The 24,866-nt window shown below is 47.8% G+C and overlaps 1 protein-coding gene across 1 annotated transcript in view; it reads left to right on the top strand.

Moving 5' to 3' along the window:
• Window positions 1-24,866, top strand: part of LOC144175313 (prominin-1-like) — a 55,884-nt gene that overhangs the window by 21,185 nt on the left and 9,833 nt on the right. Inside the window, exons 10-17 of the mRNA XM_077704395.1 lie at window positions 3,114-3,195; window positions 6,406-6,558; window positions 8,972-9,007; window positions 9,279-9,368; window positions 12,872-12,940; window positions 13,075-13,164; window positions 15,557-15,690; window positions 21,270-21,323. Coding sequence (XP_077560521.1) covers window positions 3,114-3,195; window positions 6,406-6,558; window positions 8,972-9,007; window positions 9,279-9,368; window positions 12,872-12,940; window positions 13,075-13,164; window positions 15,557-15,690; window positions 21,270-21,323 — 708 coding nt within the window. The remainder of the gene's footprint in view (window positions 1-3,113; window positions 3,196-6,405; window positions 6,559-8,971; window positions 9,008-9,278; window positions 9,369-12,871; window positions 12,941-13,074; window positions 13,165-15,556; window positions 15,691-21,269; window positions 21,324-24,866) is intronic.

The following is a 24,866-nucleotide window of genomic DNA, read 5'->3' as shown; positions in this document are numbered from 1 at the left end:
ATTTCAATAACTGACGCGTTTTTAACAAAAACCGTTGCAGTTCTAAATTTATTTTGTGTCTTAAGACAAGGCGAACTGTTTGGAATTAGCGTGTGTGCGTGTGACGTCATTCTTATTTCAGTAGGAGTGTAGGGGTGCGGGAACGGAAACGGGGCTTAAGTTGGCCGTATCTCCGCATTTTGTTCGCACATTGTAGTTAACAATTCGAACCACAAAACGACATAGCATCGGAAGTTGCTTAAATGTGACTCCCTTGCTATCATCGCATCCCTTGGAATTGCATCGGTGATCATATCTGTCAAGAGAAGGTGGTAGACTTGAGAGAACTCCATACTTTCCTTACTTCTATTCGGCCAGCCCGTTATTGGTTGCCGCTGGAACAGTGGCCACTATCTAGCCACAACGCAAGCCGCAGGGCTCGGCGCACCATCGGACCGCCCCTGATGAGAACAAAATGAAAGAGGAGTTTACCTATCAAAAGAATGCTATGTGAAGCCCTTAAGCGCTAAAGGGTGGTAATTATTAACCGAGTTCAAATTGTGAATCGTGGTGGTAGGGAATAGATTAGCACAGATATAAAACCACATGGCACATGCCCTTCGATAAATTGTTTATTCAATGCCTAAAATGTTCCTTCAAAGCAGACCTATTAGGCTTTCTGGGACGCATGCGGTATGGACCACCCCGAGAGTATTTGGTCTCTCTTTTTGCCCGCTCACAGCAGTTCTGAGCAGCTCCAAGCAGCTCCGTATTTTATTTGCCGATACAGTGTCTATGGTGGGAGCAGTTTTCGGCTGCTTGGAGCTGCTCAGAACTGCTCTGAGCAGGCAAGAAAGAGACCTATTATCTCGATAAGGTCGTATCTGTATGGGCCATCCACAGAACCCTGCTCCTTAATCCGGCCATGGCCGGGCAGCCCGAAACCTCAAAAACGATACCACGCAGCATCTTGCTTTATAATCCGATGCCATTGGCGTGGGGACGGAAGGGGGAGGTGTTTCAACCGTATTCGTAGCCCTCCAGGCTCTGGCATCTAGCCTTACGGGGCACTTTCCTCAATTGAGAATGGACAGAGCTCGCTGAGAAAAATGATCTCATTTTGGTTTTCAGTACCCAATTCCTAACTGCTATTTCACAAGGCACTCATTACGTAGCCTAAACTGCTATCCCCGCCACCTGTAGTCGCATCTAGATGCACGGCTTGCCGCTCGGCACTCACAACAGCCTTATACACGACTATATACTATATTCTCATACGCATATAATAACGCGATTATCCACCGGCACACAAAAATAAAAGCCCTTGAAAGAGTGATCCCTCTCCGTCCGACTCCCTTATCGGGCGTGTAACTTGTTCTAAGGTGGATTTCATAAACCAGACAAAAGATTGCGCTTATGAATTTAGAGTGCTCATCGTCCTCGTCTGCTTTCGCTCCTTGGCGATTCCCTTGACTCCGGGGACCTTTCCACTAAGTCCACCAAACAATCCTTAGAAGCAAATTCCCTAACCGCTCCTACAATTCCGACACCTACAGAAACTTAAAGCCCCAAATATAGGGGCTTTACAGAAACTCAACACCGGGCGCCCCCTGGCGGGGCTAGTTGCAGGCACGGACACCAGTGTCTCTGGCATGGCACTGTCTCGTGCGTGTAGACGCCACAACTTACGCCACATTTCTACTTTTCCACATACGCAAGGGGCCGAACTACACGCAGCCCTATCTGCTCCTAAGCCCATTCGTTTGACATCATTCAAGCTCCTCCGGCCCTCATGCGCGTTCTTCCATGTTCATTTGAAACTATTGAAAACCTCCGACAGTCCCTTCCACTTCATTCGTTGGTTAACCAATCCTTATCATGCATTACCACACTGCAATAAAATGGCATCGGCCAACGGGCTGACTCCCCCCCTTTTCCGCACCTTCTGCCCCACCCCCCCCCCCCCCCCCCCCCCCTCCTTCGCCAGCTGGTTTGCCAGAAGCACGCTAAACTATTCCGTTTTACCTCTGCCCCACCTTCGCGATCTCACGAAGGACTTTCAGTAAACGCTGCTTATACCGCATTCGTGGTTCGCGAATGGCCCGCTCCCAACTTGCCTAGCAAATTCACCTTTCAAAACCCGCCCGCCTGCGCTAACTTGTACTATTTCTTCCGCAGTTTCGGCTCATTTTCGAATTTAAGCTGAAGATGGGGCCGCTCTTTCCCGCGCTTTCCTAGCGGTTCTGTATATTTCCCGATCACCTACGAAATGGGAAAAACCTTATACACTCAATGGGACAATTTGCCATTAAAAGTGGGTTGGTACGCGCGCTGTAGACACACTGGCGCATTGTCGGTAAGGGACGGCCGGAAATCCCCACGGTTCGACTAAAGACAACAAGCCCCTTGTCTGGTCTTCCGCCCGAGGTCTTACTTTTCAATAAAAAACCCCACTATTGTATAAGCCATGCAAGCAACGAAGGTTAGGAAGCAGATTCCTTCCCTTGGGTACCATGCAAGCCGGACAATACACCAGAACTTGCTCCATGCGTGCCAAACGCCACTGCACACGCGCTTAGTCTACTGCGCACGCGCACAATGCGTACAAAGCGGAGCGGCATGCGCCACTTGCGCAAGGACAGTGATGAAGAGCTTGTGCTGTAGGTAACTGCAAATTCAGCTTACTGACAAGAAGTTTTAAAGCGTATTCACGGATACACGAAGATTTCGCTTACGTCATAACCGTCACGGAAGTGAAGCCAGTACAACGAAGCAAGCGGCCTGTAAAGGGTGCACACCCGCACACAGGGTCTTTTTGCGGGGAAGCAACCCTTAGCACTAAAGAGTACGTTATACTTGGGGCTGTTCGTATTGGGGTTTTATATTTTAACACGAAAGTGTTTTATGCCGGAATACACCAAGATTTCACTGACGTCATATCCGTAACGGAAATGACGCCAGTACGCCTTTGCCGAAGCGACCCGCCAGCTGGACGTCGCTCGCCCAGCACACCCACAAAGCAGCCGCCGACCCGCAAATCATGCTCGGCTGCAGATTTCGCTGCACTTTTCACTTTCCTGTTTTACCGACTCCTATGACAGAGGAATCAACCACAGTTTTTTTACTCAACGCAGGATGTGCGGCAAGAACAAGACGCTTTTGGACGTCACTAAGCTGACAGACATTAAAGGCAGCGAGGCGTCCTTCTTGGCCGGCGTGAGTACGCATAACGTAACGGTTTCCGCCTGGTCATTTTTTATTAATTTTCGCAGCTATGGTTATTTACGACGTATGAAAAAGAATCAAGCTTGACTGAATCCTAAAATTCCTTTGTCCCACTTCTTTGTCGCCGCTCGCAGTCCTCACAAGAGAAACCATACTACAAAAACTGTGCATGCTCGAATTTCCACTTCCGCTTTGACAGTTCAGTATACAGAGGTCAAAACTGTTAACAGCAACGGTGCGGACCCGTGGCTTTCGATACGTGCAGAGAAGACTGCTGATAGCCACCGTCGTGACCAGCGAGATTAGCTGACGGCGCTGCGGCGGCTTGGCATGTGAAAGCTATTGCCGATGCTTCCTTGTTTTAGGGGGCGAGGTTCGACGCCGAAGGTCCCTTACCACGACCGCCCCCAACGCCTATATTAAAAATTACATGACGCTGATAACCAGTGCAATCTCGCTTTTACCTTTGGTCTGGTTCCGATATAAAAAAAAAAGTCGAATATGGGCCGGGCATGGCCATTCCAAAGTAGGATGTGCAGGAAAGGAGGAAGCATAAGTTGATGCAGCCGAAGACTGCTTTTATTAAAATATTATTTCGCGCCAATAATCCACGTCTTCAGGCAATTTCGGAGTCAACGCTTATGTTTCCTCCTTTCCTGCACAACCTAGGTCAGAATGGCTGTTCCCGACCCCCATTCCACTTTTTTTGATATCGGAACCATACCAAAGGCTAAAACAAGACTGCACTGGTGACCCAGTCCACGATAACGTTTAATATAGGCTTTAGTGGCGGCCGTGGTGAGGGACTTTCGGTGTCGAAACTTGCCCCGCAAAGCACGGAACCATCGACAATAGCTTTCACATGCCAAGCCACCGCAGCGCCGTCCCCTAATCTCGCTGGTCACGCCGGTGGCTATCAGCAGGCTGCGATACACGTATCGAAGGCCACGCGTTCGCGCGTTGCTGTTAACAGTTTTGACATCTGTACAGCTACGTTGCCGTCTACGCGGCGGGCAGACACAAGTGCTTTCCGTTGTTCCTGCTTAATGGGCAAACTGCGCCGTGCTTTCAGTCCTAAATTTCCCGGAGCAGCAACAAAACCGTCCTCAAGCTCGTGCGCATGCATGTGTAGACACATTTAGCGTAGATTAAAGATATAATTTGCGTAATCTCTGCTCGAATGATTGAACGGTGGAGCTTTTAAGATGCCAATGAATAGGTTACAGCGAAATGAATGAGAAATGCATTTTGAGTGGCACTTTTGGCAATAAAATAGACTCCCGTTAACTCGATGGCACCGTAAACATTTGTTCGTATGATTAGAAATTCGTCTTAAGCAGAGGTTTTTTCCCTCGTGGACGTCGCAAGAGAGCAAAAATGTTGTCCGTCTTAACAATAGTGTTCGTCTTAACCGAGTTCGTCTTTAGGGGAGTCCACTGTGCTTTCTTTGTACTTATTGATCGCAGCGTGCTGTCCAAGACAGTGCGAGATTAAATGACTGCAAGGAACAAATAACAGTTGTATTCGCGGTTCAGCATACTTCAATTGCGCTTCAGCCTACTTCATAGTCATACACTCAATAAAACTTCGTAATATTAATATAATAAAATTAATTTATTATATTTAATAAATATACGAAGCTTAATAAAACAAACTTCGAAGAGATGCAATTTATCCTAGAAGACACACATGGAGTTGTCCGTCCAACTGCGGCTTTGTGATGCGGCTGGAATACCATAAGTACGAGTCATCATTATTCATGAGGCCGCGGCTGTGGCAAGTCTTCCGCCAATACGCAAACGGAAAGTAGGAACATGCCAATCCGTAACATCGCCTGTGCCTTCAAAGCTGGAAGTTACGCCGTCATTGCGGTGAAGCCACTGCCGGTGGTGCCGATATCGCTAAGAGCATTACGAAAACATCACTGTAGCGAAGGAGCAGTGCGTTGGAAGCGCCTTTGCTACCGGCACCTGACTGATTCGAGCCCAGCCATAACTGGAAATTCGAAAGGGAGGAAACGAAGAGCTAATTTGGGTCGCGTACTGCATGTCACACCAAGCTTTTCATCAGACCCGAGTGTAAACTGCACGTCTTATCTGACACCCCTGAAGATTACTGGGTCACGCATCGGTCACGCATGAGGCGTTCGGCTCTTGTGGTGTTATGTTTGGTACGTACTAAGTACAAGAGAGCTTGACTTACCAAGCTCACGAGAAAGGCCGAGCCATCTGGATCAATCGCATAGATTCAGTCAGACGTATTTAGACTTTGGTCTGTATTTTGAATTTACCAGAAGGGGGAGAAAAGTACCCGTTGCATGAGAATGAGGCGCGAATGAACGGTGCTGTCATGCGGGAGCGCTATGTCGGCCCGCGGCATCAACGTAGCCTGGCTGATGAGCCGCTTGCAGAACAGAGTTGCTTTCGTCCTGACGACGAATAGCTGGAGGTCGAACTCAAAATGTTATTCCATTGCGAGGAAGGAAAAACTCAGATTCCGAGGCATAGGTGGAAATCTACGCAAAGCGGAGCTTTACACTTGCGTTTGTACACTTACATCATAACTCGCGCGTTTGTACGGCGGACACATATTTTCTCGTCGTCGGAAACGTCGCGCGAAAGGGTTGCAATCATGTAGCTCTCATACGTCGTTCGTCACGTTGACGATTTGCCCGAAGCGACCGAACTGGCCCCCGTGCATCGGGCACTTGGCCTTCATGAGTTGTTTCGCTTGCCGCTTCTGGGCGTATACAGTGCTGATCTCTGCACTGATCTCTGCACATTCGCCGTGTGCACAGTGAATGTGCTCTAGCTGGCCAGCACGTTGTATAGACGCCACCAGCTGACAACGCGGCAACGCATCCGAGGCGACTACATGCCGCCGTTGTGAAGATTGTTAGAACACGTACGTCTCGCAGCAGCTGCTGGTACTATAGCTTAAATATGTGCTTCTGTGTAATTGTTGCAACGGTTATCTGAGTGAGAGCCTCCCTGACGACGCTCGCAACAGTTGCGCCCGAACGCGACGATTGCGACCCGTAAAAGAAGCAAAGCTGATTCGTAACAGCGGTCGCACTATATGACACCCACTTAGATGCAGACCAAAGTACCATGCAGTCACCTAACTCCCGTTTAGCTTGAGAATCTGTTTGACCGGCCTATAAACGCCGCCTGCTGAATGATCTTTGTCTTTCCTTTTCAGAATCCGCCAAAATACCTTAAATATTTGAGAGATAATCGGGCCTTCCTGGCCAAAAATTTGGTGGCGGATGACTGGGATGTCCTTACGGGTACGCATCTCCAAGATCTCGCCGAACCCGTGCTTGCCCTCCGCGACTCGCTGACTACTGACACAGTACGTGCACACTTTTTTGAGTGTCATACGCGATCGAATGCATGAGAGTAGTTTAAGAGAGCCGGTTGATTTGCGTGAGGAACGCCGCCTGTGTAGTGTTTCCTGTCGCGCCACCCGCTTTCCAATGCGAACAGCTGGGGAGGCCTAGTTCGGTCTCTCATCTGTGGTGGGGTGCGCGGTAGCGGGCGTCCCTATATACTGCTCCTGCGTGACGCTATACAGAGGAACTCTAGTCAACCCGACGGCCCCTCTCGAGCTTGACACGCACCTTGACAGGCAGACATGGAGAAGACATGGACAGGTAGGAATACACTCCCGAAGGCTAAAGAAACCCGGTAAATAGTTCCTGGAGTTTGTGCAATGCGGCGCTGCTAAGCGGGAGTCTTCGCAAGACGGGAGCAGACGCGAAGGCTAGCCCGCGGGAGGGGCCAGGATGGACCAACAGGAAAGTGGCTGTTCCGCCATTTTCGACTGACGCAAGAGACAGCGTTATACAGGCGGCGTTGGCATGAACCTCAGGCGCTTGTCTAATTGATTCATTGATTGACTGATTGATTGATTGATTGATCGATCGATCGATCGATCGATCGATCGATCGATCGATTTATTTATTTATTTATTTATTTATTTATTTATTTATTTATTTATTTATTTATTTATTTATTTATTGATTGATTGATTGATTGATTGATTGATTGATTGATTGATTGATTGATTGATTGATTGATTGATTGATTGATTGATTGATTGATTGATTGATTGATTGATTGATTGATTGATTGATTGATTGATTGATTGATTGATTCTCGGGTTTAACGCGCCGACACTTCACAGGCGATGAGGCGCGCCGTAGTGAGGGGCTGCGGATCAATTTTGACCACCTGGGGATCTTTAACGTGCGCCGAAATCTGGAACACACAGGCGTTTTTGCTTTTTGCCTGCATCAGAAAAGCGGCCGTCGCGGCCGGGAATCGAACTGGCGTCCTTGTGATAAGCAGCACAACGCTTTAGCAACTTAGCCACCGCGGCGCGTTCAGGCGCGTGTTTCTGTTAAAAAAAAAAGCGAACGAATTAAATGTCTTGGGGGATTTAATAGGGACGACGTTTCTTGCACAAGCATGTGGTAGTTTCTGGGCCTGGGAGTGTTGAATCATTTAGTGGTTGTTTTTTACGGGTTTAGCACTGGAACACTATCTGAGGCTAGAGTTCCCAACCTTTACAACAGTCTGAATTGGTCCAAGTGTTTCATTTTCTTCTCCTTTTGTAACTACCAACAAAGTCTAAAGATAAAAGGGAGCTCGTGCCAAGTAGTGCTGCATGTCAGATGTGCAAATAACGCACCTCACGCCGAGGAGAGAAGGGCCAACACCACTTTTCCATTATTGAACAGGTGCGATTCAATCGGAACTATCAAAGGGTTACATAGTCCAATACGGTGTGTATAAAAGTAGATGAACACACGGGAAGACAACAAGTGTAATTAAACATCTATGGCTGCCTAAAGAGAGAGACAAAAAAAAACACGCTCCAGCTGAGTGCAATACGTTAGAAGCACTGCCTGAGTTGGGGGTCCTTGAAATGTTTGAACGCATATTAACGGAAACTATAATAACTTTAATGCCAGCATCACTCCATGTCGGACTCGCATTCAAAGCAGCCAAAGGTCTCATACTCACATAAAAACGTTGCAGAAATTTTTCCTAGAGGACGGGGCTCTAAAGGGGGAAGGAGCACTCGGGGTACCAGAAGGGGGGCGAAACACTGGCCTTTGAGATGTCACACAAACCAATAGAAATTCATAGAATTTTGAGTTACCTGTAAGTAACGTGGACGGGCACTAACTGTAGAAAACTACAGTTTTTGAGTCTCCTCATGCCCAGGGTAAAGGGGGGTGGAATCTTTTCAAATCAAATCAAATAGAGTTTTATTTTTCGACATATACAGTCACTCTGGCAAGAAGCTGTAGAGACAGCTTGACGGGGCCAGAGCGGCGGTGCAGCTGCGGCAACTTTGGTAGGAAACAACACATTAAATAGAAACAACATTACTATACACTGAACAATCATAGAAAATTATCTTTGGGAAAAATATGAAACATATTGCGAAAATGTTACTAAGAAGAGCAAAAAAAAAACATTGTTAATAAGAACATCACTACAATTTATCGTTAAAAATTAGAGAGTGCAATTCTTTGCGACTAAACCTATCACATTCAGCAGTATGTGGGTGCAAGCGGTTTAGCATCCCAGGAATGTTGTGACTAAGTGACTGTAAGTAGTAATTCAGCCTCTGAATGCCCGTGATTCAGCCTCTGAAGTTCTTCAGGTGCTGGGGCATTAACAACTGCATCTGTTATTAAACAAACTATACATTTCCGTCACTGACATATAATAGTGAGTGTTTCTTTGCGCAGGGAAAACTGCCCATAAACAACATCGATGCAGCTAAGGTAAGAACGCATGTTCTGATTAAGTACAAATACTGCCGATCTCAACACTCTGGGTGTAATTCCTAAGAAAAGTCATTAGCATTCATCTTACATGCTCGGGAAGTGGTTGCGGTCGTGATAAAAAGCTAAAGTTAAGGAAGCAGCCACTGGTACTCATCAGCGTCGTAAGTTGAAAAATGAATAGCTAAAATCACGAAAGGCTTCGTTGTTGTTACGACAGCCTTGCGCGTCGTTTAGGCTCCACCACACAGGCTGCATTTGTCCAATGCAGGTGTACGCCAAGTCGTGGCAGAAAGGCCGAGATGCACTGTTTAACAGCTGGCTGAAGATGAAGGCGAATCTCGCCCTGGAGATGAACCGGGTAAGTCGGCTGAATGTTACATCCTGACATTACAGCAACAAAGCCGTATCCCTTTAGGCGCTACGTGTGCATGCACGCTGCAGCAACCAGAGATTGGGCCGCCTATCGTGGTTTCATCACCAAGTTTTAGTGCGTAGCATTGTTTGTCAGGTACGTCCCCACAGCCAGGACCGTGTAACCCCCAGGATTCCTACAAAAATGCAAAATTTCGCGGAAGTTCCACCTTTATTCTTTACACTAATGGAAATGGAGATAATTGGTCGTACAGAATTTTGACAAGCCAGGAAATAAAGAAAATGATTAAAAAATGGCGAAAATGGAGAACCATGTAACGCCCCGAATTTCCACAATAACGCAGATTTCGCGGAAGTTGTACATTGAATCGTTATAATGGCGTAAATGGACATAATTGGTCGAACAGAATTTTGAAAAACCAGAAAAAGAGAGAAACCCAAACTAGCGAAAATTTCGAACCATGTAACGCCCTGCATTTCCACTAAAATGCAGATTTTGCGAAAGTTCTGGCTTTAATCGTTATAATAAGGTAAATGTAGATAATTGATCAAATAGAATTTTGAGAAATCAAGAAATATAACGAATATAAAAAATAGCGAAAATGGCGAATCGTGTGCGAAACGTGCATTTCCACAAAAATGCAGATTTTGAGGAAGTTTCACATTCAATCGTTATAATAGCGTAAATGGAGATAATTTGTCGAACAGAATTTCGAAAAACCAGAAAACAAGACAAATGCAAAAAATAGCAGAACTGGCGAACCGTGTAACGCCCTTTATTTACACAAAAATGCAGATTTAGCGGAAGTAGCACCTGTAATTAACAGCGTAAATGGAGAGAGATAATTGGTGCAACAGAATTTAGAAAAACCCGAAAGATTGGCTGTAAACAACTCACACTCTAGGCATGCGCCATAAGAAGGCTACGCATTAGTAGATAATTATCTGAATTTCTGCAGATTTTTTTTTTTTTTTGGTTGCGTGGTTTTCTGGAATTCGTGGGCATGTTCCTCGGACACTCTTCCTTACCTTGCTGCCTACACCCCCGTGGACTGGAAATGCAGATGTACACTGTATGCCGTGACTGGCATCCTGGAATTTATAGTAGGTTTTGTCAAAATATCACCCATAAGAGCGGGTGAAATTTACAGGAATGCAGCTACTTACATTTGGTCTAGGTTATCTTGAAGGTTGGCGGGTTGCAAGAAAGCGACGGATCATATAACGACGCCAACCGTGTTACCCCGAACAAACGCAAACCTCTACCTTGCACTTTGACCTAAGACATATTCATATCAGGCTCGAAGCATGCTTCTTAGCGCGCAAAATGAGAGCACAGGTTGGGTTGGAAGGGGCCCAACACAAGGCGTTTCCTAGTCAGTACAGCCAGCCGCTACCTGAGCTTGCTTATGGGGGTTATATCACAGCATAAACATGCCTAAACCATGCAAAACCACCCGAACTGAAATAAATAACATCCAAAACGAATCTGAAATGGTTTACAACCACGGCGTAGAAAAATATTAAAGAGAACTAGCCGAAACCGACCTAAAAGGGGAAAACCCGCAAAAACACTCAAGAAGCAGTAGCTGAAACTGACCAAAAGCCAACGAAAATACCCGAAATTCCATTTATAATACATAGAGATGTCATAAATAGGTTATATGAGTGATAACAAATGTGTATATTCAAATATGACAAACCCTTGAAAATGAAAAAAAAAAAAAGCGGCAAGGGGATTTGAACCCGGGTTAGGATCTTTGCTTCGCGGGAGCGGAACAACTACACTACGAGTCCACGCGGTTATGAGCGATTAAATTGAGGGCCACATGCACGTCATGGCCTCCGCGATCGGCTGCCGGCGGCGCGCCGTTGCTCACGGCGCGCCGCCGGAAGCCGATCGCGGAGGCCGTGTGCACGGGCACATAGTTTCAAACAGGCCCCTAGATGGCGCCATGCGTCGCTTGGCTGTGCTGACTAGGAAACGCCTATACGCCAACACAAGCGCTACCATGCTACCAGGCATGCCACCAGGAGGTGGAGAAGGAGGGGAAAGAATAAGCGTGTACTGAGCCGCCGAAAGATGTAGTCGCCTCTTTTCGGGAGGCTTCCTTATTACAGGAAGCCATTGCTGCCCGGCGGGCCCTCTCACCAGTCGATGCTATTCTTCAGGGCGTAAGCTTGTAGCTGGTCCTGCCACTGCTCCACACAGGTAGGGTGGGGGGTTGTACGTAGGTGTGACCCTCTCAGTGATGGGTAGTGTCGACACTACCAGACCAAATGTTGGATAGGCAGCGTGCGGGGCAGGTGTTAGAAGTAACTGTGTAGGCATTAGAGTCCACAGCATGGAGTAATGGGCCTTTGGGGTCGGTGCTTCGATGGAGTTGTATATGCGCCTTCTCTGGAAATTCTAGGATCATCTGGTGGGAGGTACGTACGACATGCCAATCGGTAGTGAGTGAGGACATTGGCGTATCTTCATGGGATGTCATCGCTGGCGTTCATAGATCTGCCAACGGTTAAAACGCCAGGAAGGTTTCCTTGGAGGAACAGCGTGAGCCGCTTCATTTCCATCGAGGGACGCGTGGCCTGAGTGAAGGGCAGACAATGAGGAATTGAAAGGGAGGGGGGGTCTAAAGCGTGCAGAGGATGCGAATGGCTTGGAGTCAAACACGACCTAGCCGGAGGTTATGACCGTTGTTTTGGGAGACGAAGATAGAAGGCGGTATAGAAGTGAACACAAAAAGAACACAACCCGAACTCGTGCTGTTCGTGGCAGAACAAAGGACAAAACATACAGAAAAAGATGCGTGTTATTTCATCAGATATTTCGCGAGCAGTGCAAAGGCGGGAAAATTGAATCGCGATGAAGGAACCTCCATTTGAGCGCGAGACGGCGAAGGAGTTACGTAGCAGGAGGGCGGGGCGGCAGATAACTGCCATCCATAGACGACATTTGCTGTGAAGCAAACAGATACGCTGCAAATTTTCAGAGCGGACGCTCTACTGCGCTACATGTTTTGTTCATTAATCGCGTCGCAGGTGACCTTCAGTGACCTTCAGTCACCGCCGCACCAGCTACGCCTTTCTCTAGTATCGCTTCTCTCGCTCAGAGCCTTGCCAGTGCTGCATCATGTGACTAGGCCAGGGCGAAGCGGCTTCTTCGCCTGCGCCTGATCGCTCGGCACAGGTTGGGCCCTCTCGCCGTGCGCTTCAGCGCAAGCGAACCACGTTACGCGACGGTTTAACGGCTGCGTCGCCGCCACTCAGTATCGCCATCGACGGCGACACGGCTTGGCTGCCTGTGCGTGCATTTCAGTGCAAGCGAAAGACTGAATTCAATCCTCCAGTACATATAGCTAGACGTCAGGCTGCCAAATCTCAAGCGAAGGAAGACTCTCACGAAGCGCTGGGTGCATAGTCTTCGTTTTCGGTCGTCATAAGTAGGTTTAGAAGGGTTACACCCGCGCTATTTTCTATCTTTTTTAGGACCACCTCGTGTACGTCAACGGGAAGGTGGGAAATCTCATCTTATCGTTGGATACCATTCACGAACGTGTAAGTTATACGCCGCTGAAACGTTTGACTCCTCCCGCATTCTTCTGACCGCTACTGCGACGTCTAGCTTCGGTAAATGTAAAACAACCGGTGTTTCAAAACGCTTGCTCTAGTTTCATTTGTCCCCCACCCAGTTCAAGCAGATCCTGGGCAGCTGCTGGCAAGTGGCCGCCGCCTACCGAAGGTGCTTCAACATATTCTGTGACGCCGTACTTCCGAACCTGGTGAGACGACACATCGCCGTTCCGGCGTTCACCTCAACATGGCGCGGGTTGTGGTTTGAGCGGATTAGCCGCACTAATTTGAAGCCGCTCTCTCCGGTATACGAGGCATTATTTGCGCTTCGCAACAGAACTGAAAAAGTCGTGCCTCAATAATATAGACAGCTTCATTCCATGTAAGAATTGCGGTTCTCGCTAATGAATTGTTGAGAAAAAAAGAACGCATTCTATATGAAAAAAAAAAAATCAGCAGCAAATCAATTCGTTTTCCGCAGTGTGTGTTGCATCCCGCAGTAAAGTTGAAATTACGCAGAATTTGAGCAGCGTGATTAAATTCATTCTGTTCTGATTAGGAAAAACTGCGGAGCACTTCAAAGCACTTCTGAGGCCACAAGCGGGTTGATATGACTCGCGCCGGATTAATTCTCAATGATGAATGCCTCACTAACGGAGCAGATGATGCCATAGTCGCTGAGATTTTCTTTGCTTTCATTTTCACAATATACGCCGAGCAGTTGATCGGCGGTGGTTGCCTGGTCCACCGCACCTGCCATCCTCAGTACGCTAGGACTTTGCGAGGGCCTTTTCATCACTAGAATCGCCATTGTGTAGTTACCTATTCAGCATGTAAAAAGTGGGAAATAATTTCCACTGAAATTTATATATCCCTGCCAGCTGTTCGTACTAACAAGACAAAATGCATCGACGTCTATAAATTTGGCTTACGTGTATTTTATCGTTCTTGTGTGCCTAGGGCTGATTTAGTCCATATATGTAGAACGCATAATGGGGAAGGGGGGGGGGGGGGGCTATATTCGGTAAGCTTATAATAAGCGGGAAGCTACCAATGGCATACAACCAATGTGCAGTTCCAGTAATGATATATACGGCAGAAACTTGGAGCTTCGCTAAGCAAGTCGAAATAAGACTCAGATCTGCCCTACGGGCCATGGAAAGAACTATGCCAGGGGTAACACAAAATACACTCACGTGGATTAAAGAACAGACTCAGGTGGAAGCCATTCTAATTAAAACTTGGCCAAAGAGAGGGTTCGACACGTATCAGGGAGCGGTTACCAGGGAAGGCGAACGAAGTAAGGCAAGTTCAAGGGCTCGATGGGGGGATGAACTACCTAAGAAAATTCGGGGGAAAGATTCGACTCTCCTGAGAAAGAAAAAAAAAAACTGGATGGAAATTTCTGGAAAGGCCTTCGTCCTCCATTGGACATAAATATGATGATGATGATTAGGTTTATGATACCTTGGCCGTTGTCCGAACCAGCCGTTTCCATATTACTGGCTGTAAATGAATTGAAAACAGTTTGGTTTCCAGCTGAATAGTTTGTAATTCGAGTATTCCGTATTAACCGGGGGTCGTATTTACGAGTCCCAGGTGGGCATATTTTTTAGGGGCAAAGCCCCTTAAGGGCTGGGGCTGTTGGCGTCTCCTGTCGTCGTCGTCGTCGTAATAGTCGTCTCATGCAGTCACGGTACTGAAACACCGGGAAACTCGCTTACGCCTCGCGCTAGACCGTAACGCGAGCTAAAAAAACACCGCGACACTTGTTTACGCCCCGCGCTAGAGAGATTCGCGTTTCAAAGTCAAGAGTCTTTTACAGCAAAACTATATTTATTCCCCCCAACGGTTTCATCTCCGTTGGCAAAAACGCCAAGGCGCCAAGAGTACACCTATCCACTGCATGCTTCGCCCCTCCCCAGGTTTCACGTCATTGAGATGGCCCGCGATTTTTTATCAGTTAAATGGTCTTTACTTGAACAGTGAGGAGGGTGTGGTGATCACGATTGAGCGTGATGCCGGTGGAGCCGTAAGTGCATAAAGGCCGAAGTTTTGTTTGGAGCCATGCAGGCATCACGTCCCGTGAAAAAGGAAATAGCCGCCGCGAATCAGGCCCCGAATAAACTGTCGATTGTTCGCAGGGGATAAACACTCCAGTGTGAGTGGAACAGATAAAATGGCGGAGTTCTTGCAAAGGACGAGCGAATTTTCTCTAACCGTGGACGTGTGAGGCACTCACGCCAGAGTGGCTCATTGGTCTAAATTTGCTTTTGAAAGACATCACCACGGAAATAGGAAAATCTTGAGAGGTAAACGTGAGGTCAAAAGGAAACCTATTGCAAACTAGTTAAGATTGTGGATTTTCCGAGTTATCGGCCGCCTCCAGAGGCGCACATATCGGGTGCAGCTATTTCATTTCTGGCTGTGTATGTAGTGCAAAGCCCTGAGTGTGATTGTTGCCTCTCCGTAAGTCTCCAAATAGTCAGCTATAACTGAGTGTGGTTTCACTTCCATTTTGTCGGCTTTGTTATTGCTTTTTTGTATTTTTTCCTACTTGCAAAGATTTCGGAACGAATAATAAAAAATACTCTCATGCAGAACGGAGTATGGTTCGCGCTGTGGTTGGTGTGCTTGTGCTTCTGTGGCACGATCGTATTCATCCTGAAGGTTAGCAGATACCTGATGCGGATGGACGACTACATGTACGAAGGCATCGAAGTCGAGGAATCTATGTAAGCATGAATTACTGTCTGTGTCGAAGCTAGCATACGGAAGTGTATTCATACCTGCTGGTCTTTCATGGAAACGATGATAATTGATGATTGATTATGGGCATTAAACGCGCCGGCGCTACACAGGCGATGACGCGTGCCGTAGTAACCACCTGGGGATCTTTAACGTGTGCCGAAATTTCGAACGCACAGCCATTTTCGCTTTTCGCCTCCATCAGAAAAGCGGCCGCCGCGGCCGGGAAACAAACCCGCGTCCTTGGGCCCTTGGGAAACGCCTAAATGACTTGCGTGAGCTCAAAAGCATATGTCCTGTACTTGAGTATTTTTTCCACACAGAAAAAAAAAATCAAAGCCCCCTTTCTTAAAAGAAAGATGGTTAAAACGCGATATCTTTCTCCCACGCCACCCGAGTGACAGTCCAAGTCAAAAATCCAAACTGCTTCGACCGTATCGAAATGGCGCAATGGGATATACGTCGGCTTCATATCGCAAATGACCCAGGTTCTATTCGGACCACGGGAAGAGTTTTTTTCTTGAGGCGCTTGAAGTGACTTCGCTTATCATCATCATCATCGTTTTGTGAAACCCGCTGCGTGAAGTTGGCTTTCCTGCATAGCGCTATGGGTACGGGACAGTCGTCATCAGTGAGGCGTAAGAAGCTTCGCTTTAAAATGTCAGGCTAGCTGATTCGTTAGCGTAGCAGAAGCAATACGGCGTGGAAATGACATCTACGTTTCAAACAACAAGGGACAGAAGTTTCAAATATTTCTTTTCACTGCGCACTTAACGTACTTGGTAGACAGGCAGGTAACTGTATAGAATATCCGTGTATAGCTGTAATCCAGTATTTCTCGGCCTGCTGTTTTAAATCTGACGTGCGCATAGAAAGACTTCCGCCTACATGCGAACTGTTCCAGTCGAAACCAAGCACATGCGATCAGTAAGATCCAACCCTCGATTCTAGCTTCGAGATAACGGCAATCGACTCCTGGCAATTTAACACACACTACTAGTTTTCGCCTCCATTCCGGTGAACAGGCTGATGGAGTTGCGCCTCCAGCCCATTGTCATAAACACGCGCACTCAGGCGGCTCTGCAGACGCTGAAAGCCAAAACACCTGGACGTTTGGTCACATAAATCGCGGAACGCGACAAATAGAAGGACCTGTGCGTCACATGCTATTGTTTCACATAGAAAACATTGACAAGGAGAGAATCCATGCCGTTGCGGTTGAGACACGCAGCACAGAAACTTTTAAATTTCGCTCCTTTCATAACCGTTTCGTAAGCGGTCCTTCGAAGGGCAAACGAAGTCCTCCGACAAATTGCAACTCTAGCTTTACTCCCTACCCAAGCGCACCCCGCTCCAGCCATAAAGAATAGACCTTTAGATACCGTAACTACCCAATGTCGCTCCCGTTATGCCATCCCTCACGCTTCCCGTTATATTGGGAATACCTTCTACTCATCAAGACGCACGTGACCTTTGAACTCCTCCCTGCCAAGGATCAATTGACTCTACCCTTAATGTCATCAAACGCACGCCCTCCAAGGATATTTCACACAGCTTGCGGAACTGCCTTTCCCACTCAGCGAAGTGGATAACATCCCATCCTCCGGATATCGCATCACTTCACGAGTGGATTCACCATCTCGCGAGATGTGGAGGGCGGGTAGTTTGAGGACTCTGATGACTTATTTTAACTTGTGGACTTCTTCCTCGACCCGTAGCGCGGTAATGAAGGAGGTGGATTGAATTTTGACCTACTTTACTATTATGGCGATGTGCGGGATGGCATAGCTGGATGCGTGATCTGCACCAAAAGACCCAAGGACCACCCGAAGAACGTTTTCCCTCTCCTATCCTTCTTTTCCGAATCGAGGCAAGCCTCGATTCGGAATTTGTTGTCAAACATGAGGCCAACGTCATCATAGACCAATAATTCAACGCGTTTAGTGAACAGAATCTATAGTTCCTACCAGAAGCTGCATGCAGCACTGCGGAGGCTAAATTGTTGTCAGTAGCCTCCACGAAGGAAAGCGAAATTGAGCGCCGGGGCCTTGCAGTTCCACCTACCGAGAGGGGAGACTGAAAGGTCCTTTCAAAACCCCCTTCACGGTGAATTAGGTGCCCTTCAGTGGGCGCACTATTGACAACAATGTAGCCTCCACAGTGCTGCATGCAGCTTGTGGTATGAACTATACCTTCGGATGTTGCGCAATAGTGATGCTCTGAAACAGTGATGAGTGGCTTCCGAACAAAAAATCTAGTGCCCGTCGAGGTCAAGGGATAGTTTGCACGATGTATGTGGTTTTCTAAAGACTATGAAAACAAATTGCGACGGGGCTTTATTCAAAACACCGCGAAGTACGTACCTCACTGCAGTTGTGTGCGTTGGAAAACGATGCTCCCATTACGAAGGAATTAGCACTTAAAAGACCTTTCAAACTACCCGCTCGTTTCCTAACCCCTAGTATGGGCCAAAATCTTATTGCGACGTGGGTGAGGAAAAATACGAACCTGACACTCAACACGATGACTAAATATATGTGACCGGTAAAAAGCGCGAAGCCTCATGGGTACATTGTCTGCTCTCGCGGAGCCCCGCCACTTCCGGTTCGAGAGCTCTCCTGGCCTCCCGTACGCCGGCGGCTTTCACGCGCGTGTGTGCGTGTTGTTTATCTGTTTCCACCGAAAAGAAAACGCTCATGCATCGCGCATTTAATGAATAACAGCGATTAATCCTACTAGAGGCTTCTCTGAAAGGTAGGCACTCTGTGACAAATAAATAACACGCACACACGCGCGTGAAAGCCACCGGCGTACGGGCGAGAAGGAGAAATCTCGAACCGGAAGTGGCGGTAGCAGACGGCCGGCGTACCCGTCAGCCATTGCGCTTTTTACCGGTCACCTATGGCAAGGCAGGAGCCGAGGAACAGGCTCTACGCAAAGGGACGGACAACCGATTTTTGTCGCGTATATGTTCTCTAGCTCATACAAAAGAGAGCGTTTTACGTAGCCGCTAACCACAAGCAATTTATAAACAAGTTGGCGGAAATACTTTTAATTTGGCAGCAAACTTTCTGAAATCGGAAGGGTGGCGGTTCGTAGTGTAGAAACGTGACGCTACATAATGTCCCGGTCACGTGACCTGCTAACCTAGCAGCTACTGTGACTGCTTAAACGTTTATTCACTTATTTAAAACCTTTGAACACAAGTATTTGTATAGGTCTAAATTGTATATGTATTTTTTAACATTATTTTTAACATTTTTAAGACACGCCTCCCGCCGCCGCTGGGTTGGTCTCAGTGTGGCTGAGACCCTCCATGCCGGGAATCAACGGCAGCGTTCAGTAAACAGACCCAGTGAAGGAGCTTTGACGATTCTGCCTGAGTCGGGGGGCGTTTCTTCTGGCGAAATATTTGATTTCAGTTTCCAAATACACCAACGGCAGCTTAAAGACGCGCCCGGGGAGAATCGAACTGCCGAATTCCACAACGCGAAGCCAGATTCTACCTATCGTCCATCCCAACAGATGGCGCCTTCGTGGAAAATAGACTAGTGAATTAAAAAAACAACACGTAAAAGAATAAGAAAGCCTGCGATTCACACTTTTTCTAGCTGGGGGCAAGTTTTTGAATATTGCGTTTCATCTCGCATACAGACAAAAGTATGTTGCCGCGCTACTGTTTGTCATGGTTGCCCGCATTATTTTTGGGAGGACATATATGGCTCGTAGATCTAATAATTCCGATTTAAAAAGTTCCAGGGTGTTATCAGCAAAACCGTTTCTCGTTACGCGTGCTTTAAGGGATGCCCTTTCATTTGGGATAGAGAACATCTACTCGACAAAAATCGGTTAAAACCTGGCGGCACGCTTCTCTATACGGTACCATGCTTCCTGCAGACGATGAAGCTCAAGCTTACACTCGCATCCGACTGGTATCGCACAACTACAGCACAACGGTAATATCAACGTACCGATAAAAAAAGAGCGCCTGAGCTGGGTTTCAGCGTGTGCTTCAACCACAAAACACATGTGGGCGATATTTTTGCCACAGCAATAAATGGCCACTCCAGGGAAACAGCCGGCGTTGGGGTTGCCCGTCGTTGCAAAACGGCGCCCGAACATCCCCCATTAGGATAGCGTCAGTTCAAAAGTAAACATTAGCACGGGTAGGACTGGAACCCAGGAACGCGTGGCGACAGGAAAGGGACGTAGCGTCTTCCCTACACCTACGCCACGGAGAGTACGGCTTTTGAAGAATATAAAATGCGAAAGAAAATCTGGCTACGAACACGGGTATGCACCCGTCTAACGTCTCAAAGGCGGCCGTGCGTCACGTGGCTTCATAGCAACGCCCTCATCGTGGCTAAGCAGCCAGCTAAGCTGCTAACGGTGGGACGGTGGACGCTACGAAGCGCTGCCTTCTTCCCGCGGCGCAGCGGTCACCAAGGCGCTTTGTGCGACGCACCGCTGCACTCACTGCCGGTGCTGCGGTCGCTTCCCCTCCTCTTGTGGCTGAGAAACATGGTGGCGCCAACAGCGCCGTCGTTTGCGTTCGGCGCCGCGCCATCTTCAGACCGTTCAATTGCAGATCAATGCTTTAGCATTAACAAATCTTGGCTGCCTACAAAGCCTTCATCTTATGTCTGGCTTTTTAACACGAAAGTGTTTTATGCCCGGGTGCACCAAGAGTCAGTATATTATCTCTATGGCACCAAGATCTGACCGGCGTCCTATCCGTGACGGAAATGACGTAGCCAGAAAAAAGTTCCATTGACGCGGCTGCGCCCAGATTCGAGCCACGAACTCTCTCGCCGCAACGGGGGGTACACGGCGCTCCGCCCACTGCGCTACGAATTCAAGCGCAAGTAGATCTACGAACGCACCTTATATCTTTCCCACTACTTTATTTACTCAAATGCCGTCTAGGAGATGCTGCCGCCTAGGAGAAGTGAAGCGAAGTAGTTCATCATGGCACTAATGAGCGCCGACAGTTGGCGCCTCGATGCCAGCGTCTTCGTTTACGCGGGACGCGGGTGAATTGAGCCACCCTCCGCCACCTACTGCTTTCGGTTTAGATTCCGTTTCGTTCGCACGGTTTTCAAGGGGCTGTGGTTTAAAGTAAGATTTACGCAATGTTCCGGTGCGTGCAATCCTGTGTCTAACCAGAGTCCGTCAATGCTTTTCATTGACGGACTCTGGTCTAACGTTGATGCGTCTAACGGTGCCACACCGACGTAATATAAATAGCGGTGTGCAAGCCCATATTGCTACGGGCAACTATTCACATGGACACATCGGTTAAGAGGAACACAGTAACTGGTTCAATCACCCGTCCGAGCCAGTCAGTCCCGCGACCTCCTTCTTCGTCTTCATCTTCCACTTCCCCAGCCCATCTCTGTCTAACTAGCCCGCAGCCCTAGGGCGATTGTCCTTCTCCTCAGGTTTCTGTATTCTTGATCCACAACAATATGGATGCGCAATAAATGCTCCCGTAAAGGCACATTTCACTTTCGTGTTTTACCGATCCCCATAAAAGAGGCATCAACCACATTTTGTTTTTGCGCAGTGTCAGCCCAGAAGACGACAAGACATCCGGCCTGAGCATCAGTTACGAACCCAGGTGGGCCCACTGCAGCGTTAAATTTACCTCGCGTTAGTCTTACCCCAATTATCAATCCTAATGGAAAAAAAAACTACTGTTGCTGATTTCAGTGGCGACACAAACCTCCCGGTCGGGAAATATAAATGGAGGTGAGTGAGTGCCTCAGCACTGAAAGCGCGCTGAGTATTGGAGGCTTGTTTTGACGAAATTGGTGATGAAGCGTTCAGAGAGTAATTAGACTGAAACAGCGGGCTAAATGTGTAACGAAAGAAGGACCGTAAGGAGGAAATGAGATCAGTAAGGGTCCGGAGTTTGACGAGCGGTACGACAAAAAACTCGAGGCTAAGGATAGGGATGAGAGGAGAGTGGCATCGACTTAATTCTAAACTGGGCCACTTTCGAGGCGACAATTCATCCTTCATCGGTGAAAGATTCGTTAGACGCGTGCAATAAATAGCAAGTGTACTCAAGGGCCCCTTAACAAGCACGCAATGTTTTAATACGAGCGTGTACAGTGTGGTCCGGGTCCACTGTTAAAGGGAAACGGCGAGCGCGTGGCTGCCGGGCTCCGCGAAGCGCTGAGATGTGGCGAGAATCGGAGACAGCCGGCGCATGCGCACCGACCGCATGAGGCGTGAGAAGCCGTAGCAGACGACAGAGCGGCTTCTCACGCCTCATGCGTGAGAACAGTGCACCGCACTGTGCATGGAGCATAACTTGTTAGAGGTGGAGCATAATTTGTTAAAACTTTGAGTGCGACCCAACAGGACAACACTTGTTTTTGTCCTCTTTCTGTTGTCCTGTTGAATAGCACTCTGTTTTACCAAATATGGATAAACTTGCCCAACAGTGTGTTCTACTGAAGTACGTAATTTGTTGTTGTGTGGTCGCGCTGTCGTCGTTCTCTCCTCGCAAGTGTGTCCGCTTGCATTTTGTTGTGTCGCGACAGAAAACGTAGATTAAACATAATTCCTCACCCCCAGACCTTTCGTTCAATATAAATAGGAATTACAACACTGGTCCTTACCTTTCTAGCCCCCCCCCCTTCCCCCCCTTACATGTTAGTTCGTGGTCCAATAGTCCCAGACGTGACATACGTCAAGCCTTCATGGTTTTGTTCTATGGTTGGGATCAAGGTAGCACCTCCCGGTGCACGGAGGAAGTAACAACTACAAGTCTTCGTATCTCACTTTGCAGGCGAGCACGCTTTGACCCGTAAGACCTCGCGCTTTTACACATTTAATCTGCATCGAAAAACTCAAGAAGCTATTTCGCGCAATTGAGTACAAACATTTTTTGTTTGCTCCCTGGCAGGGAGGGTCGATTCGAGTAAGTATATGCGATCATCAGGTACCGATCCTTGCCTGTATGCGCCATCACTACATACTGTGGCTATTTCCACTTTCAGGAAATTCGAAACCAACCCCTACCGCAAACCGTAAGTTCTTCAATATTTGCAGATGTAGGCGCCACGCTCGCTAAAATTTGGCTATGTTGATTTTGCGGTACCACGACGTTCCTTTTAAGTTAGGTTAGGTTAGGTTAGATTTATTGACAAATATAGTCGGTACATTGAAATGCAATAACTGGTACATACTGACGGAGGTTCGAGAGTGAAACACTGTCGGGGGGACATCCTGTAACAACTTTATACGGAACAAAAATTTAGTCTTGGTACAAAAGGTAGTCGCGTCGTAGCAATTCGATAGATTCACGTGACAATTCTAGACACGCTTACTGGGCCAGCAACAAATTAGCCTTCGACGGTGCGGACACTTCTGTAAAGTAGGTCTGTAAGAAAAACTAGGGTGGTGCTGTTCACTGCCCTTCGCGATGAAAAATATGCCGGAACCAGCAATGCTGTTTCCTCTGGCAGCAAGAAACGGCCACCTGTTCGTAAGGTTCTTGCCAACGCTGTCAAATTTCTCCGAATCGGGCGACAGGAAACGAGTTCATGCGCAGCGTGTGTAGGGATCATAAAGCACAAGTTGTGGTCAGTACAGGTGAGCTTGCTTTGGCATGCGCAGCCAACATAATTTCCACTTATTCAATTCACCAGAGGCTCTCCGAAAATGGTCAGCGAATGAGACGGGCTCCCAACACCAACAACCTGTTTTCTCTCTCCAGCAAGAGCAGGCAAAGTAGCACAGTAGTACATGTGCCGGGATCTGCATCTGGAGGTTGAGCGGTGGTACGGTGGCACCTGAGCAACTCCAAACTTATAAATCGTTGAAGCTAAATCAAAGTACTGGCACAACACTGCCTTAAAGCTGATTTCTTTCCTTTTTTTTTTGGTATGCATCTAGGAGCATATTACCGGTACTCACCTACGGGGCAGAAACTTGGAGGCTCACTAAAAGGGTTCAACTTAAGTTGAGGACGACTCAGCGAGCAATGGCACGGAAGATGAGGGGTGTAACATTAAGGGACAAGAAGAGAGCGGAGTGGGTCAGGGAACAAACGCGTGTTAAGGACATATTAGTAGAAATTAAGAAGAAGAAATGGGCGTGGGAATGCGAAGGCGGGATAACCATTGGTCATTAAGGCTAACACAGTGAATCCCTAGAGAAAGCAAGCGTGGCAGGGGGCGGCAGAAAGTTAGATGGGCAGATGAGATCAAGAAGTTACGGAGATAAATTGGTCGCAGCTAGCACAGGACCGGGATAATTGGAGATTAATTGGAGAGGCCTTTGCTCTGCAGCGGGCGTAGATATGATGATGATGATGATGATGCATCTAGGTTGCTTTATGCTTCTAGGTTCATACACGCAAAAAAGGTTTGAAAAACAAACAGCACCTGCGTACGTGGCCGTGTCATACGGTTACACATTAAACGCTTACATCTTCCTTCAGTCTTCGCATTTAAAGCGAAGTTCCTCGTCAGCCGGACTTCCGATCCTGGAATCCAGACGTTTTACTGCGAAGCAGTGTATTTCTAACCACCCCAGTTTTCATTCCGGTGAAGAAGCTTTACCCGGCGCCGCTCCGGCGTTCCTCTTCGCCACAGCCGAACCCTCTGTCACAACTGTTATTTTCCGGTGTCTCTCACGTTTAAGTAGACGCAGATAAGCGGTTACCGGTTTATGCGTGCACGGGCGCGGAGTGGAAGAAGGATGAAAAGGGGAGGGGGTGGTGCATGCGAAGCTATGGGTTTCATGTCCTCCCTGATGGCTGGTTTACACGCGGTCGTCAAACAGCCGAATGCGACATGCCTCCTGTCTTCACTGGTCGAGTGGATTGGGTTGTGTGTTACACCGACAGCAATATGCCTACGACGCGGGAAAGAAACTGACAGCCCCATGTTTGTTCGCTTGGACGAAGCTCAAGTTCTTCCTAGTTTCATTCAGCTACATGGCTCGCAAGTATGCTCAATAGCAAATTCCAAACAAACGTGGTTTTTTTCGTGCCCTCCGTCGACTGCGTTAAGCTTCGAAGGTCGTCTATCTTCACAGAATGGAAGGGAATGAATTTTTTTCGCTACAACTCAGGAGCAATTTTCTTTCTGACATGGCCATGGCTAAAGAAATTCGATATTTAAACTTTGTTTTCTGGCCTAACTTA

This window comes from Haemaphysalis longicornis, unplaced genomic scaffold (assembly GCF_048455015.1).
Source record: "Haemaphysalis longicornis isolate Haplotype H1 unplaced genomic scaffold, Haemaphysalis longicornis Haplotype H1 scaffold_3, whole genome shotgun sequence".
Lineage (NCBI taxonomy): Eukaryota > Metazoa > Arthropoda > Arachnida > Ixodida > Ixodidae > Haemaphysalis > Haemaphysalis longicornis.
The sequence above is the reverse complement of the archived record's forward strand: the minus strand, read 5'-3'. Positions and strand labels throughout refer to the sequence as shown.